Below are 18,345 nucleotides of genomic sequence, written 5' to 3' on the forward strand. Positions count from 1 at the left end.
TTGATAAAGGAGGTGAAAATTTCTAGAGGCATTAGGAGGTATCAGAGTTTTCAGTGGGAAGTGCAATATTTCAAACCAGCAAGAAAAGTAATACATGTCCTCTGCTTCTTATTGCTGCCAACTACATAAGGACGTGACCTGAAGTCTACTAAAGAAGTATCATGTAAGTTTGCAGTAATTTAGTTTATTGCATAATTGGAGAACTCTGCATACAATTCCTGCATGAGTTGCCTAGAGTAGACACACTCTATGCTTAAATGTTTTTCCTTAGTATTGTGATGCCTTAAGTAGTGCTGTAACATTGTGTATGACCCCCTCCTGAGTGAAAATTCCTGAGGCTATTAGCCAGGAGTTTGTTTCTTGATTTGGAAGTAGGGAATTAAGTAGTGCATGTTTAACTGTTAATTCTTTTTGCATGTTTGTGTGTCTGTATTATCTCAGTCATAAGACTCATAATGAATAAAGTTTGCTTTCTAGTGCTGAAAGAGGCAAACTTTTTTTTTTAATACTTTTTTAATTTCTGCCCTTTTAGCTTCCAGTTTGAGGCTGTCAGGGCCCACTTAAGGAAATGAGTAAATTTAGATAATTTAACTACTTTTTATTCTGACTGCAAAGGAAATTATTTTGTTTCTTGTAAAGTTCCAGGTTTCTTTGCCAAGTTCCAAGGTAGCCATGAAGAATTTTACTGTATTTTCATTAAGGCATGAAAATTGCTTGAAACCTGTCCTGCAGGGATGTACAGGTCTTCTAGGAGAATCTGCAATTCTAGCATTGATAAGACTTTGAGGCAACTCAAAAGTCATGTTTTTAAGAGTCACAGTTTTCAGTGTGTAGTTGAAGAAGTTAAGAAATTTGAGAGGTCTGTTAAAGTGTGTAACTGCAAGAGAAAACAGTCATGTGATTCTGGGATTTGCAGCCCCTTGACATACCCTTCTGGGTTCAGTAAGGGCTCTTCTTCAAGCATAATCAGAAAAAGTGAACTTTTAGTGGTAACCTTTTTTTTATCCAGTAGCTTTAATGTCATTCTATTCCTTTGGTGCCTGCGCTATAGAGTTCTCACATTGCTGGTGAAAACCTACTTTTGCTTTCACATGTGTAGTAAGCAGGGTGTGTACAGGAGAGTGCTAAACATTCTGTTCAATGTGCTAAAAGAAATTCAAGGCCAAGTGAATTTTGTGGGTAGACTGGGAACAGACAAAAGAGGAGGATTGTGGCTTTGTAACCCATTTTCCAGGATGCTGGTTATCAGTCCTTCTTCTAAGGCCTGATTTATGTCTTAGCTTAGTGATTTCATTTTTGCAGAATACAGCTTCTTTTCTGCACTGTGGCATGTTCTCAGGAGCATTGTGCTGCCTAGCAAGTGTAGAGTATTAAAAGTGATTTAGGAGATGATTCAAATTTCTCTCTCCACCTACTCGGAAGGGACTTGAATCTGGTTCCTTCAATCCCTGTGTGAGGTCTTGAATTCCTTATCTCTTTGGTTGTATCCTAGACAACAAAGATCAAAGACCTCAACTTTGATGACCTCAAGGTCATCAAAATGACCTCAAGGTCATTTAGTCTGTGTCCCAATCCTTGGCAAAATTTATCGTGCTTTTGAAAACATTTTTTAAGAATTATGTAGCTCTTAAATAGCTCTCTTACCATTTTTGGCATTAATTTCAGCTTAGGAAAATCCTCTTGATAATTCATGCTTATGTCGAGTTTTGTCAAGGATCATCACTGAGCTAGAAATTTTAATCCTATGTCTCCTTGGCAGGACTTCTCATCTATGCCTATCTCCTTTGGAAGTCAGTTGCACATTATATTATTGTAGCATATTTTCTTCTCTCAAATATTTGAAGCATGTATAACTTAATTTGGAACAATCATCCTGTAAAGCTGGGAAACTAATCTCATTTGTGAAATAATATACAGAATTAGCTAAACAGTAGCAATGTATTTGGTAAACAGCATTTGACAGTGAAGATTTGTACTGGGGGAAGGAAGAAGGAAAAGTTAAAAAAGAGAGTATTTTGTATGATGTATTATTGTAAAATAATACAATAACAGATCATATTTAAGGAAAGATTTGTGTGGTTTTAGCTTTTTAGTTTGTTTGCATAATAATTCCTACTAATACTTTATCAAGCCTATGTTGTTATTTTAAGTGAAATTCTTATGACAGTGTGTGAATAATGAGAAATAAATTCAGCTTACACAATGTATTTGGGAGATCCTATTTGTATTAATTATTTTCTATTTGTATGAATTATTAAAAGAAAGAATAAGCCAAAATCTCCAGCAATGTTAATATATGTTTATACAATCACTTTTTCTTTGTGGTATTTTGTAATAATGTGATAACATCATATATTTAAAAATACATCTTTTTGAAGGGGACAAGAAAATAGAGACATACATATATATACCTACATGCTATATAGGTATACAACAACTCAGCTATATTCTAAGCTAATGTTATTTTTTTAATAAGCTGGTGATCTTTGATAATTTTGGTGCATATAGTTAGACAAAAGCAATCACAAAAATAGATAGATGTCTCAGTGTTGAGACATATTGCCATGTTTTTTAAGATCTGTTATTGTTAAAATCCAATTCATAATCCTAGCCTGGCCAGGGTAACTGGAGCATGTTGCATGATATTTTAAATATGACTCAATTTGTACAAGTAATATTAGCATGTTTATTCAGGCCCTATATATTAAAAAAAAAAAATATAGAAGGCTAACAAGCTGACAAATTTGACTGAACAGCAAAAGTATTGAAATACAAACAAAACATGCAAAACCTCTCAAGTTTTTGTCTGTGTGTTTTATGATCTTTTCTCTGTGAATTGACTATGCTTGATAGCAAATGTGCTTTCTGAATTCATGAATGTTTCCTTTAAATATTAAGAATTAACCATGATTGTATTTGTGATTAATCTGGCAGTAAAAAGAGAGGAGGAGGAGGATTTTGAAGAAAAGAAATCCATTAAGAAACGCATCAAAGAATTAAAAGTTTTGGATCCTAAGATTGCACAGAATCTGTGTAAGTAGATTCTGTTAGTTATTTTTTTTCCCTCAGAGTAATGTATAAATCTTCCGTAAAAATGCCTTTCTCTCTTGTGTGATTACCTGGTAACCACTTATTGTTTGAAATGTGTTTAAAGATGTGCATATTGTTTTAAGCACAAATATGAGTTTACACAACTGAAACACTTAAAAAGACCCGAGAAGTAGTTAAAGATTATTCCTTGTTCAAGACTGTATGTATTGAAGTGCAAGCATAAAGCTATGTATCTAATCCATCTGTATTTTCAATATATCCATCAAGGAGTACTGGATGCCCCCTTCCCCTGCATGTCCCCATCCCTTGTCAACAAAAGGATGAAAATGCCTGCAGTGTGTCTGCCCATCTCATGAACTTTGTAGAAACTAGGTGACACTCAGTATTACGGAATAATATACAAAGAAAATAAAGTTTTGATGGAGAGGAGTTCTAGGAAGAATAGGTTCCTAAATGCCAGCAGAGAGTAAATAAGAAATAACTGTATTATGGTGACTAAACAAAGAGTGCTTGTAAGAACATTTAACAAAACGTTCTGTTTCTGTGGCTTGGTTTTGGTTTGTCATGGTGCTTCTTTCAAAGAAGGCCCTGACAAGACTATTGAAAAAATTACAGTTGTCACCTTAGCACAAAATACTGTAATAGCAGTGATTCTTCTAAAGAGTAGACTTGTCTCTGACTGCTTATGGAAGTCTTCTGTGATGCTGGATGTTGTATATAACGAATGGATATGGAGAAGGCTGGAATTGCAAGAAAACAATAATTTAAAAATACATTAAAAATTGTTGTCTTACCTAAATTATTTGGCATAGTGTTTGTTAATCTGGAGATGCTATGACCTGTTTTGCTGCTGTTTTTTAAATAGAAGCAAGATAGCTCTTGTCTTGCTTTCTTCATTATTTGTGGAATCTCTGTTTTAGCAATTTTCCTTGGATCTTTCCGAGTGCCTTATGAAGAGATCAAAATGATGATATTGGAAGTAGATGAAACACAGCTCTCAGAGTCCATGATTCAGGTAACAAAAATAGCACTTTAAATCCCAGTATTTGAAGAGAAGCTTCTCAGTAAATAGAAATGCATAGCTAAAAACACCCCTTAATGTAAACTTTTGGCTAATTATTAATGGCAAGAATGTTCTTTTCCTGTGAACAGTAATTTTTTTTTTAAATTTGTAATGCTAATATTTTTATGAAAGCAGCTTGTGTTGTTTTTGGCTGGGACTAAGTTAATTGTCTTCATGGTGGCTGATATGGGGTTATATTTGCATTTGTGCTGAGCAGAGCTTTGATAATAGAGAGATGTTTTTGTTATTGCTGAGCAGGGCTTGCACAGAGCCAAGGCCTTTTTTGTTGGTACTGCCACGTTGGCAAGGGGGCTGGGTGTGTATGGGAGGTTGGGAGGGGACACAGCCAGGACAGGTGACCCCAAATGACCAAGGGGACATTCCAGACAGTATGACATGATGCTCAGTATGTAAAGTGGAAGGAAAAAAAAAGAAGGGAGATGGAGTGGTGGTGTTTGTCAAGTCACCATAACATTTGATGGAGCCCTGCTCTCCTGAAGATGGCAGTAAACATCTCCCAGCCCATGGGAACCAATGAATGAATTCCTTGCTTTGCTTTGCTTGTGTGCATGGTTTTATCTCTTCCTGTGAGTTTTCTGAGTTTAACCCTTCCAACCTCATCCTTATCCCACTGTGGGGAGAGTGAGTGAGGGGCTGCTTGGTGCTTGCTTGCTGGATGGGATTAAAGTATGACACAGCTGAATTTATATTCTCGATGTTCCATATTGTCTGCACCTAAATAGAGACTTTTCCATGTGTACATATGATGTTTTGTTTCTTCCCTACTTACCAAATTTTTCTTTGCTTTGTTTTAGCTCTGTCTTATCTGCACAAATCTCTATTTTTTTTGTTTAGTTTGGGTGGTTTTTTTTGTTTGTTAGAGCTGTAACAATCCAATGTCTTGCCCTTGAGCATTTACACCATTCACCACTTCTCTTCCATGGAGTTTATTTAAGTAGTGTGTTCTCTTTCAATATTACTTTTTTAAAACACAAAGTCAGTATGACTCTACGTGGAGCCAAAATAAACTGAAAGTTCTTCTATATACAGTGATATTTAAGGGTTGAAAAGCTGAAGAATTTAATGAAATAAACACAAGTGAATCATTTTAAAGATGGGAAAAATAATTTGGAGGGGGTGTCTTGAAGTCATTTGAGCCAAGACTCTCAAAGCCAGGTCAACTAGAGCACTTTGATCAGGGCCTTTCCCATCAAATTTTTAGTATCTCTGAGTCTGGAGACCCATTGGCTTTTCTGGAAACCTTTTTCAGTGTTGAATACTTGTAGTAGAAAATGTTTCTTTGTTTATCTAACTGGAATCTTAGTTGTGATAACTTGTGATCTTTGTTCTTCTATTGCACAACTCCAAGAACAGCTTAGTTACACCTTCTTTGTGCCACGTAGTTGGGTATCTGCACACATTAAGGGCCCATGAGGCTTTCCCAGAGTTGAACAGAGTGACTTCTCTGAGTCTGTCCTTGCCTGTCATGTGCCATATTCTTTAGTCCTCTTGGTGGGCATCAGTAAATTTGAAAATGTCGGTCTTTAGAAAAATTATCTGTATTTTGGACAGGACTCTGGCATACTGTGATGAACTTCAAATTATTTCTATTATGGCTCATAAATGTCAAAACATAATATAGCAATAATTGATAATTACTGTCTATGTACTAGTAATGTGGCATAGGTTTTAGATAGCTAATCTCTTCAGCATACTTCAAAGTGTGTTGAGACTTGGGTACCAGTCCCTGCTGAAACATGAAAGAAAGGTGAAGGTAGATTGGTTTTTTAGAAACATAATCTATTTGCTGAATGTTGATTAGGAATGTTGATTAGTTAAAACAAGTACAGGTATCAGGGTCATAAAGTTAGTTGTTACATTAAGGCTCACTGAAATTCAGGTGTGGCTTCTACTGCAACACATAGGAACTTGTATTCAGATGTCAAAACAAGACAAATCTGTATGTCTGTGGTTTTCCTGCAAAATGAATTTCCGCCATATTGGAATATCAAAATAACATCTTGTCTTATCGCACAGGAGGCTGTGCAATGCTCGGCATGCTTTTCTTCCTGCATGCAATTTTGCCCTCACTTCCTGTGACTTGGATTTTAAAGATGTTTAATTTCTCTTCAGCTATTTGGACTTCACTTTCCCTTCTTCATTGAAGAATGAGATGTTTCTCTTAAATATTTGAAGGAGCAAGCATGAACCGTGATCTCCAGTGACAGTATATATAATCATTGTATAATTCTCATTCTTTTGTTCAATGATGCAGTTAATATTGGCATTAAAACTATTACTTTAAGGTTATTAGGATGAACATTGTTTACACTTCTAAAATGTTTTTTTTAGTCTAATTTGCACTTAGATCACTTTTTCAAGGTTTTCTTCATGCTTAACAGCAGCATGATGTGTATCTTTATCTTATTTTATTTGGTATAGCAGTGGAAATTCTGTATTGTAGCATGAAAAACTGAGAGATGGAATATGCTCTTCTGTTATGCTCTGCTTAAACTCTGTCTCAGGTAGTCCATCTTGCTCTGAGACTCTCTCATGCTATTTGATCTTAGCACTGTTTTTCAACAGTTAACATTTAGCTTGTTAGAAAAATTGGGTCCACAACAATTAAATGAAGCAACCTGAATAAATAAGTACTATATATTAAAAATATAAAGCACTGTTATTTTGATAATTTCTATGTGTATTATCTAAAGAAGGCAAAATTTATTTTTGCATTTAGACTCTGGTAAAAAAAATAATCAAACCAGTAATGGGTAGTTAATTAATGGCATATTTCTATGTGAAGATGCTGTAATCTAAGAAGAGAAAATTTATTTTCATGGATAATTTTTTTGCTTTTGTATCATTATTTTTAATTTCTTCTGTGGATTATTATTTTCATTATAATTGTGTATGCCTTGGGATAAAGAATGCCTAATTTTCTGTATATTTAGAACATCTAGCACGCCCTATTCCCACTGGAGCTTTGCAGTAGGCATAGCTAAAAATATAATAGATTATAACTCTTTGACACTGTGCTGATAATCTTGTGGCCCTATTAATTGGTATTGGCAGTAAATTATGTTGAAATTCAGTGTATACAGTAACCTCTTTTTGTGTTTGGCATCAAAATTGAGTCCAAAGTGCTTTCAACAGTGGTTGAGCCCTTTCGTCTTTGCTTCTGGAGGGGAGTGAACAATTTTATTTAAGAAAAGGGTAAGAGAAGATGAAGAGCCAAAAGTGAGAAATTATATCCTACAAGAGTACAGTGATATTAGCAGCTGCTGTGATTATGTAAAATTCAGTGGAATGGAATACAAGTGATCATGTACACAATATCCTGTATGAACACATTCATATAAATCACTCAAGAATATAGACTGTATTTTTTTGCCAAGTGATTAATCCCTTGAAGACCTAAATCAGGTAGAAAATTCAGTAGAACTTAGGCTTCAAATTTAGTTTTCAAGTTTAGATGTAATAATATTTATCAAATGGGTTCATCCAAATTGCTTGTTTGTGAGTAAAACAACCCTATAATAACTTTGAAAAGGGGACTAAGTTTGAACTTGAAAAAGGACTTAAAACACCCATCTTCCTTTGAAAGTGGTAAAACAATGTGCCCCATTGCTTCAAAAAGTTGGTATGCACCTTCATATATACTTTTAAATAACTTTAAGTATCGAGCTCTATGTCTCTATTTCTACCTTCCACATACTTTTCAAGTATGCATTATGACCATGCTATGAAAATGTGTTCCATGTATTTCATCATTCCGAGAAGAGGGAAATATAGCCATATATGGCTAATTTTATAGCCATATATGGCTAATTTTCTTCATTCATACAGATTACCTTAGAGAGCATGGTACTTCTCCTTTTCAGAAATTTCTTGCTTTCAGCAGATATTTTTGTTTAGTTGTAACTGTTTTGTTCAGGGGATCCTAATAATCACTGTTTCTGAAGTTGGAAATTTGTTCTTAGTCCAGCTCTTGTTATGCTTAAGAAATAAAATGTATTTTCTCTCCATCTGTCTCCATTCCCCGCTTCAGTTAGAAATGAAATCTAGCACTTCAAAATGTAAAAACTCCAAAAGCCATGTTGTAATCCAAAGACTCATTGACTAATTATTGAAATATTTCCCGTGACACAGTCAAAATTCTTTCTCCTGCTTACTCTCCTGCTTGTTATTGTTTGATATTCAAAATGTATTTCATCTGTAGCTGCTCAAAAGCTTTATCTGAACACCATAAAAGCTGCTTTGATATCAGCTGCTCCTTCTGTTTTGGTTGCTTTTTTTTATATTATGATGCTCAACGTTGAAAATCTTCATTTAACACTTGACTGTTTTTGGTTTTTGAAAGTTTTGTGGACAGTTTTTCTTCATATGAAAACTATTTCTGCATCAAAGAATAACATTTTAATTTCAGTAAATATTAAGGAATTGTATTATATTTAGAGCTGTGTTTGGGAATGCTGGGTATCAAAAAAAAATAGGTGTGTTATGAATTTCTAATTTAAAATGTATTTTTTTTACACTTTGTACCCTTTCATTTTTGCTCAGTACTACTGATTTATTGCCAGGCATCTTCATCCATAATTAATAAGTGTAGTCTGTTTTACAAAAATATTTTCCATATGTGAGAGTGGTAAGGATATGTATGACTGCTGTTCCACTAAAATTCAGTTTGATCATATCTAAATCAAGCTCCTAAAATTTAAGTTTACATTATTGTTTTAAGCATCGTTGTTCCTGCATTTTTAATAGTTTTGTCTTTTCTTACCAAAATCCTTATTTGCGCATGGACATTCTGTTGAATCAGTCTACTGATTTAGGGATATTTTTCAGCTACTACTGAAAAGAGTAAAATTTGTTCTTCTTAAACTAAAGAAGTGCGTTAAGCAAAGCACAGGTATGACTTTTTATCTGCCTGGCCCCAGAGAGGTAATTTTTATATCTTAACTGGCTAAATTTCCTGTTTAAGAAGGAATTAGGATCTTTAGGGGGTAAAATTAGGGTTTTTAAGACTTTCAGATGGAGATTCAGCTCACTAACTGAAACAAATTCTTTTTTGCTCATTGTATATCACCAAAGCTATTTACTTGAGAGGTAATAAAACAAATGTTGGCAACCAAAATGTCTGCCTTTTCCATCAAGTAATGGGGAAGTTGGTCTTGTTTCTTTCTTGAAATATGGTAATAGTAGTGGAGTGGCTGTGTGTCCTAGACTGGCTTCAGGGTTAAAAGGATTGAATCTTAAGTTCAGGAGAGTGAGCTTACCAATAGACCAAAGAGTGTTTTAAGAAAGGAAAATCTCTCTTGTGTTTTTCTCACTGTGACAGAAGCACAAACGTGCAACCAGAAACACAAAGAGTCATGATCTGAGAGACACAGCAGGCCGTAGGGACTCTGGCTATTGCCTGGTAGTTGCAGCAGTCATCTTGGGAAGGGACAGAATTGAGCTACTGATTCAAATTTTATACCACAATTAAGTGTCTGAGAAGCTATTTCCAGAATATGCAAAAAGCCATTTTTAGCTGCCTAGCAGAAGCTAATTAGAGTGGGGTTCAGGTGCCCAATTGTGAGTGTCTTTTTGTAGATAATATGTGTCTGAGTGTTCAGGAAGCTCCAGGGAGTCAGAGGATTCTTCAGGGGAACAGATGAAGGTGAAATGTTTGATTCCCTTACCTGTAAGACGTTCACTTTATATGTGTCCAACCTCCCCATATTGAGTTCAGAATTCAGCTGAAGCTGAATCTCACCTCTGACTTACTACTTTTAGCAAGTTTTCATGCTAAGTAGTAGTGTAAGTAAGTAAATAAGTAAGTGTAATGGGTTTAAACTTTTGTTTTGAAATGCTAGAAAATTAATTATTCTTTTCCAAAATACTTTTGATCCAGCATTAGTAATTCTTGCCAGAATTTGGGTGGTTATGTTATGCTTAAAGTTTCTGTTTTGTTTGCTTTGAAGTATTCTGTTTCCATGCCTATCAAGCACATTCCTTCGTTAAAACAGTTCTAAAAAAATGCTACGGAAGTGTGTAGAATCAGTGTCAGTATTGCAGTATTGCTGGCAGTATTGTATCACTTATCTTTTACACTCTCAGTTACTTTAATTTGTGTGTTGCTATGTACATTCTGCTGTCTTCAGGAAAGAGTGTTGACTTTGGAGTGTATGGCAGTAATGCATGTGTAAACCTGTTTGTTTACTATAATAGAAGCAACAGTGAATCTGAGATTTTTAAGCCTATTTTATTTTCCTTTATAGAATTTAATAAAACACCTCCCTGAACAAGAGCAATTGAATGCATTGTCCAAGTTCAAGAACGAGTATAACAATTTGTCTGAGCCAGAGCAGTTTGGTGTTGTGGTGAGTTCTGTTTTATTATCACTGGTTGTTTTTTTTTTTTTTTTGTCCTTTCTGAAATACAGTGTTAATATAATATCATAGAAAAAAACCAAAACAGTTGCTTCTTCCTAAAAGTGAAGGGATTCCAGACTGGGAGAAGATTACAGGTGCTGCCATTCAACTGGACTTTTGTTGGACATATCCATGGAGATGAAAGGCCTGATTATTGAAATATTGCTTCTGGAATGATTTTGGATTCTCTTTGTTTAAACAAGTTATTTGTATTTGCAAAAGAAACCAAACCAAAACGATAAAAACTTAGTTATTTTCTGTGGCAAAACTTCACTGGGAGATACAGAGCTATTTTTGAATTTTCATAGCTATAATAGTTTGGCCTTACTTTTGTTTACATTAAAAAATCTGAACCTTTTTAAGTGAAGTTTTCTACACTTAAGTTTTTCTTTCTATTCTCCATGTAAATGAGAAGAATATAATGTCATAGTGATCATGTTGACCTATTCTGCCTCCTGCTGCCTCTGTTTTATACCATGTCCTGTAAAGAGTATCCCTAATCACTTTTCCCCTTCCCTCTGGAAAGATATGTTTGTAGTATCTTCCAGGTTGAATTCACAAAGGAAGACTGGAAGTGAAAAAAAGAAAATGCTACTTCAGAGCTGGCAGTTGATGCTTTTTGTGGAAATACAGTTTGCATCTAATTTCTCTATAGCTCATAATTCATAGTTGGTAATTACTTCATCCAGACAAACACAGAGTAATGCTATGTAGTTTCCTGGTGCATAAATCTGTACAAGGCTTTGATTTTTCTTGTCCATTCCTGGAGTTTAAACCTAAGGTGGTTATTGCTAAGATTATCTTATCTGAGGGAATTTCCCATGAGGGAGTAATACTTACTCAGTTAGATGGAACTGTCAGTTGATGAGAAGAGCTAGACCAGTAACAGTGTAGGTAGAGTTTTGCTGCATCTGGCCCAACTTTTCTGATAAATTTGTGTTTAAAAGTTGAGGCAATGTGATAGCTCAGAAAAATAAAATAAATGGACAAAATGATAAGAGTTCTTATATCTCAAAAATTTCTGGAGCTTATTTTCTGAAGGAACAGCCAGATTCCCACTAACTGAAAAGTGCAAGTTCTTGCTTTTCCTGGTTTTCTATGCAAAACGTTAAAAAACAAAGTCCACAAACAAGACCAAACCCCATCATCAGGAACAGTTTCTGTCATGTCACAGCTTCTATGCATGTAGTAGAGGGGATTTGAGAGAACAAGTGACAATGTTTATTACATGAAACATTTTTCCTTTCTGTTCCAATGGGAGAAAATTTGAATAAGTCACTTTTTTTTACTCTGAATATGGAATCCTATCCATTTACTTTTCATCAAAGTTCTTCAAGCTCCATGTGGCTCTCCTGGATATTTTCTGTTATTGTTGTCCACGGAGTGGGCTGAGAAATTCTTCCCATTTCTTAGGAAGCCACTGATAATGCTAATGCGAATCTTCACATTATTGCTGGTTTTGTTGGTTTTGTTTATTTTTCCTTAAAAATATTGGTTTATGCCTTAATTTTTGCTGTCTGTTTTAAATGGGAAGAATCAAACTTGAATACACAATGCAAGGCTTGAAGTCTTTTAGATGAGTAGTGTTTTATAGTTATGTTTTTTTAGAGAATTAGGAGATTCCATATTAATTTTCTCTGAAGTTGTGATTAAAGGAACAATTAAACTATTTGACTCCTAAGGAAGAATCTAAATAGTGAATAAATGGCTAATTACTACTTGTGCGATAAATTTTTTTTCATCATGGAAACCCATTATCTTTCAGGCTTTGAATTGAAAGTCAGGATTCGATACTCTGAAACCAACAGCGAGACACTTAGTGAGATATTGGCTGGCAGTGACTGTTACACTATTGTATGTTTCAAGAAAAGTCAATTAAATTTTGTTGTTGGCTTAAAGACCTTGAGAGCATGATTCTAAACAGTTCAGGTTCCCTTCATGAATGTTGCTTATGGTTTTGGGGTTTAGTTTGGGGTTTTGTCTTATGGTTGTGAGCATTTGTTTTCTTTGAATTGACCCTATGAGTTGCTTTTGTGGTTTCTGCCTTCCCTTTTTTAAGTTATTTATCATTTTTATATTTTCTGTTCATTCAGCAGTAAGTATAAAATAAATCCTTTATGGCCCTTATCTTCTCTTCCAGACTTGGGGTTTTCTTTAGATAAACTACTTTATTTTCCGCTTGGTTCTTTCTTTCACTTACTCCCGGCCAATGTCTCAGAGCACAGATATTATCATGTATTACTGTGGAGCTTTGTTTTTGGTTTAGAATTGTGGGGTTTTTTTGGGGGTAGGAGGGGGACAGGCAGGGGCTTGTACAGATTCATTAACTATTTCATGACAACTGCATTAATTCTGTTCATCTTACTAAAAATTTAGTTTGCTATTGTTACCTTAACTTGATGTTATATTGAATGTTGTATTTTCTTGCTCAAATTCATGGGGTATTTCAAATTCATGAGGAGGTTTTCATCAAACTTGTGCTTGATGAAACATAATTACTCAATTGCATCTTGTTTTACCATAGTTCTTGTTTTGGACTTGGTTTTACTTACTGCAATCAACTTCTCCAAAACTTCTTAAAAACTTCCCTAACCTTCATATTGTTTTCTTGGTAATTTCATTAATTACCACAGAATCACAGAGTATTCTCAGTTGGAAGGGACCCACAAGGATCATTGAGTCCAGCTCTTAAGGGCATAGCCCTTACAGGGATCAAACTCACAACCTTGTCTTTACTAGTACCATACTGAATCTTGAATAAAACTTGATAATGGTGAAGATTATCTTTGTGCAGTATGAAACCCACTGGAGATAAATGAGTTTTCATCTAGATGTTCATCTTGGTAACTGTTGAGAGAGGTTGTATTTTGGAGGTTTTTACTTTTTGTACCTGCTTCTTTCTTCAATGGACAGTATAAATATTTTGTTGCTTTAGGATTTTTAGCAGTGTTGATTTGTTTTGCAGGTAGTTCTTTCCTACTAAGAAAAAGGTATTGTTTTAGAGAGTATTTTTTCCTAATTTTTGGTGTAGTGTTTGTCATCGTATCAAAGAAATGTTTAAGGAGTAGATAATTTAGTAAATATTAATCTAATTTATTTTCAGTGAAGTTGCTGTAATAACTACTAGTTAGATTTATTGATCATGATGGATACTTTGAGTGCAGTAATCTGTTTAATGGATTTTTACTGAACTATTACCATACCACTGGTTAATATCTGATTTATTAGGAAGTTGGGCACAAGCATCTTCTAGCTGTTCAGAACTTGAATGTTCTGAATTCTCATAGAATTCCATTCTATGATTTGAGGTACACTTGTTTATTTACTGTGGCTGTAATTCTTTGTGTTGTAAAATAGTCCTAGACTATTTCAAATTTATTATATGGTTTGATATCCATGAATGCAATTCCATTTAAGAAATCACAGTTTGATGCTCTTTATCAGGGATCCCTGTGCCTCTAGGTCTGACATTTCAGGGCATTTAGCAAGGCTCAGAGGTGCATGTCGATGTTTAGTCCCATATCAGATGGTGCCAGATCTTTGCTGCACCTCCCCTCCCCTCAGTGTCCTGTAACTGCAGTTCCCAACTTTACAGCGCCACTCATCTGCCTCTCCTCCCTCTCTTGCCCACACAGCAGTGCTAAGGCTTCAGGCCTACCCATGCCAACATATTTTAGCTGTATGTTACACTAGGAACCATTCCAAAAAGTAGTTCTGAATTGCTAATGCTCCATGCATATAGCTGAATCCAGTAGTAAATTCCAGCATGAGACAACTGGAACAGGTTGCCCAGGGAATGTGGATGTCCCATCCCTGGAAATTTTCAAAGCTAGGTTGAATGAGGCTCAGAGCAACCTGGTCTGGTGGAGGGTGTCCCTATCCACGGCAGGGGAGTTGGAACTAGATGATTTTTAAGATTCCTTCCAACACAAAAAAATTCTAGGATTTTATATAGCCTCGTCAGTGCCTGTAATCCTTAGTGGTATAAAATGGTCGTGGTCTATATTAAATTTATTATGTGGTTTGAAATCTATAAATGCAATTCCACTTAAGAAATCAAAGTTTTGTTGTTGTTTATAAACACTTCTAATGTAAAAAGTTTCTGATGCTTGACAGGATGCTATTGGTAGACATTTGACCTCAGGTGTATGCAAGTGTACTAGCATTCTTACATATGAGAATGCTAGGTCTGTGTCTCAAGAGCCACATGTGATAGCTCCTGCTGTCTTCCTTTTCTTGTGATCTGAGACATTCAGAAAGATGTTCCGATATTGTCTGGTAGTGAAAAAAAAGGAAACAGATTTTTCCTTGATCACTTATATTTGCTCAAAGACAGAATTGAGGGAATTACAAAATATTGTTTCAGAAATAATTAATGTTCAGACCTTGTGAAATTCACTGACAGCTAACCCAAATAGAATTTGGCAAGCAATCCTCATGTGGCTTCACAGCTTGTTCACTGATGGATGTGTTTTTAATGAGTTCGTACCAAAGGAAAAGATTTCACTAGAGTAAATTGAAGATTAGAGTGAGGCCTGATGAAGGCTAGTTTGTCTTAAATAATTCAGCAGGCACTTAAATTGATCAATTCCATATTCAGCTGATGGTTTCACCTGTATGTTCTCGTTGGGGATAACTCAAAATGTATTAATGTTTTTTCACTGTTGTCTGGAAAATATCATACTATCACTGTTTCTGCAGAAGCGTACTCTGCCCTTCATAAGACTTGATGCTTGGACAGAGCCATACCTAGTGACATTTCAGTCTGTTTAAAATTCTGAAGTGCTGACGTGCATCTGAGCTGTGAGATATTTTGATTGTGTTAATTTCTATCTGCAAACCTTATCTTCTGTGTCTTCTAGATGTCACGTGTATCTGCTGCTCTACCTTGTCAGTGTTCTTTATCAGTATTTCCTGCCTTTCCAGGAGTGTTGCCAAAAATTAACTTTCTTTTATATGCCATTTGTGAGAGTTAAAGAATCTTTATGACAAATTGCAGTCAAGTTACTTATGCTGTGGTGAAGGAGAACATCCTTAACTCCTGTAATGTTGATGATTTTCAAACCTTGTACCTAGGTAAAGGTGGAGAGCAAGGCTCCAGAATACCTTCTGAAAATGGCCATCATGAATGATCTGCAATAATCTGACTGTTTGCAATTGCCTTTGGATTGGCTTGTATTAATTCCTTTGTGATGCCATATTACAGATGAGTGCTCATGTAAACGCTTCAGTAGAAGCAGACCTTACTCTTATCTCTTGTTTAGTTCTGGTAAAACCATTTTGTGTAGTTAATCTAAAGAACAATTTAAAAAAATTGTCTTACTGCCTGATATTAATTCAGATGGCTAAGTGGGTGCTTGTTATTTCTTCTAGCCCACGCACAGGTTATCTCAGTTCTCTTCTTGGCAGATATTGCTGCAGCTTCAGAGCAGGAATGTTATTTCTCTGAAGGGTCCTCATCTTTTGCTTCCAGCCATTCATTTGCACAATCTATCAAGGGCCTGTCCTGGATCCGATTTGATGTTTTTCTTCACTAGTAATGTAAGCAACCCTCTAATGATCATGTCATGCATTACGTATCATAAGGAAAACACTTCTGTGTGTAGTAGGGACCATGGTCCTGCCATTTTAACTCAGCAAATTCAAGGATTTCTTGGAATTTAGCCACCTAAATTGAGTTAGGTATCCAAATGACTGGCTAGTGTAGGGCAGCTGTGCTGAAAGAACGATGAGGCTGATCAGTACTTATTAAATCCCTAGAGCCTGAAATTAATATGCAGATATTTCACCTTTCCAGCTTCAGACATTAGAGCCCAGTACAGCTCCATGTGCTGTAGGATTTGCTTTCCCTGTGATAATTTTGTAGAACTGAGAAACTCTTCGAGTCATGCAAACTGTCATCTGCAGCATTCACTTATGTGACATGTCAGACTGTTTTTGCCACAGATTAACTATGGTTCCAAATACACCAAATAACCATTGGATAAAAATTCCCCAGTCATTACTGAATTCACTATTGACAGGGCTACAGAAGCTCTACAGTGGAGTGTTTTTTCCTTAGCGGTACTGTCATGATCATAGACACGTATCTTCCTTCTGAGAAAATTAACTGGGACACACCTTGGTGGGTCAGTAGAGAAGATGATGCAAATGGTTGGAGGCCTGAACTTTTTTGAAGTGGGTCTTGTCTGTCACATCAAAGACATCAAAATCAGCTGCAAGCTATGTAACATCAAATTCCACTTCTATGTGGGAATTGTTATGATGGTTCAACCTGATGGGAAGTACTGAACTTGCTGTCATGATTTTGAGACATTCTCATCCAGACCTTGATCATGTGTCTTCATGACCTCTGTGTTGGGATATTCCTTATAGTAGACTTTTCATTAGGAGGTGGATTCCTAGTAATAGCCAGACAGAAAATGAGGCATTTATTTTAAAGTCAGGCTTACCAGATTTTTAGATCTGGAATGCAGTTTCAGAAACTTTTCTCCATTTGGTTTGATGCTATAATATTTGCTTTTAAATTCCTCAATGACATCTGCCCTTGACTTCCGGTGTTAATTTATTTATTCTTGCTACCTGTATGAATTAGAGGTTTTACAGAGGATTTTTACCTATATTAAGCTCTTGACTTGGTTTCCCATGAGGAAACCTTTTCAGTCTGATAGCATCTGCTCCATATGTGTCTTTTAATGAAAATAGCCTTTCAGACATCTGTTAGGCCAGCTAAAAATAGAAGAATTTTGGAAATTTGGACCCTCTCCTTCTTGGAAGTTTTGTTTTTAGGAAAATATTGTCTGGTTTCAACTTGAAAAAACAAAAGCGATCTGCATTTCATACTGATCAAGATGTCAGTACATCTAATTGTATTTTTTGGATAAGACAAAAGAACAGGGCTACTTTCTTTTCACAGACCTTACCTTCCTGTGAATTTCAGCCTGAAGGTTGTAAGCTCAGCTTATTTTGACAGCTGTGTTGTAGCCCCCATTGGCAATTCTGAGATGTGCTCACTGACCTTGCTGGGCCATCTTTGTTGAACATAATGCAATCCAAAACAGTACCAGGGATTTTCTGCACTGTGAATCAGTGCACTGTCATCCACAAGACAAGAGAAGGCTGCCTGTGTGCAGCTGGGAGGTAATTGATAGGTGTTGTCCCCGTGTCACTTACAGTACACTGCCTTCTATTCTGCCCTGAATATCCTTTAGGAAAATATTTGATTTGCAAGAAACTTACTTAGTGGTTCAAGCTGATTATAATTCAGGCTGGAGAAGCAGAGTAACAGGACATGCTCTTCATCATTGCTAATAAGTCTGAAAAGTCGTTAGTTCAATTGTTTGCATGTATATATATATGTATATATATGTGAGTACGTATATATATATATGTTTATATGTGTACTCAATTTCTCTTAAGTAATTTTAATTTTGTGTGGGCAGTTCTTGACTTTATTATTATTTCCTTGAGTAAAAAGAGTATGCCAAAGGTGAAGAAAGAGATACTCTTTCCACTATACATAAAAACATTTCAACAAAAATACTGATTTTTATCGCAAATTGACTTCCCATAGTGTGAAATAATGTTTGATCTTTCCAGAATGCTGCTGGTTTTCACTAAGATTTAGGCATGTTGGCTGTCCTTTTCAAATTGAGCAGGATGTTCTTTTATCTTCTTTAAACGTGATAAAATACCTGTTAAGGTATCAGTCCTTCCCTATCTGACTTTTTTTTCCTGTTTTTCAAGTGCCTGGGTTTAAAGATAAGTGTCATTTTTACCTCTGCACTCTTAGGAGGTCACTGATGCTGCAGA

At 35.5% G+C, this 18,345-nt stretch overlaps 1 protein-coding gene across 5 annotated transcripts in view; it reads left to right on the forward strand.

The window, feature by feature from the left end:
• The window catches only part of DIAPH3 (diaphanous related formin 3), a 201,101-nt gene that overhangs the window by 81,476 nt on the left and 101,280 nt on the right, over positions 1-18,345 (forward strand). For all 5 annotated transcript variants that reach the window (XM_064713728.1, XM_064713699.1, XM_064713709.1 and 2 more), the window contains 3 exons: positions 2,935-3,033; positions 3,972-4,066; positions 10,381-10,482. In XM_064713728.1, coding sequence (XP_064569798.1) covers positions 2,935-3,033; positions 3,972-4,066; positions 10,381-10,482 — 296 coding nt within the window. The remainder of the gene's footprint in view (positions 1-2,934; positions 3,034-3,971; positions 4,067-10,380; positions 10,483-18,345) is intronic.

Source organism: Zonotrichia leucophrys, chromosome 1 (assembly GCF_028769735.1).
Source record: "Zonotrichia leucophrys gambelii isolate GWCS_2022_RI chromosome 1, RI_Zleu_2.0, whole genome shotgun sequence".
Lineage (NCBI taxonomy): Eukaryota > Metazoa > Chordata > Aves > Passeriformes > Passerellidae > Zonotrichia > Zonotrichia leucophrys.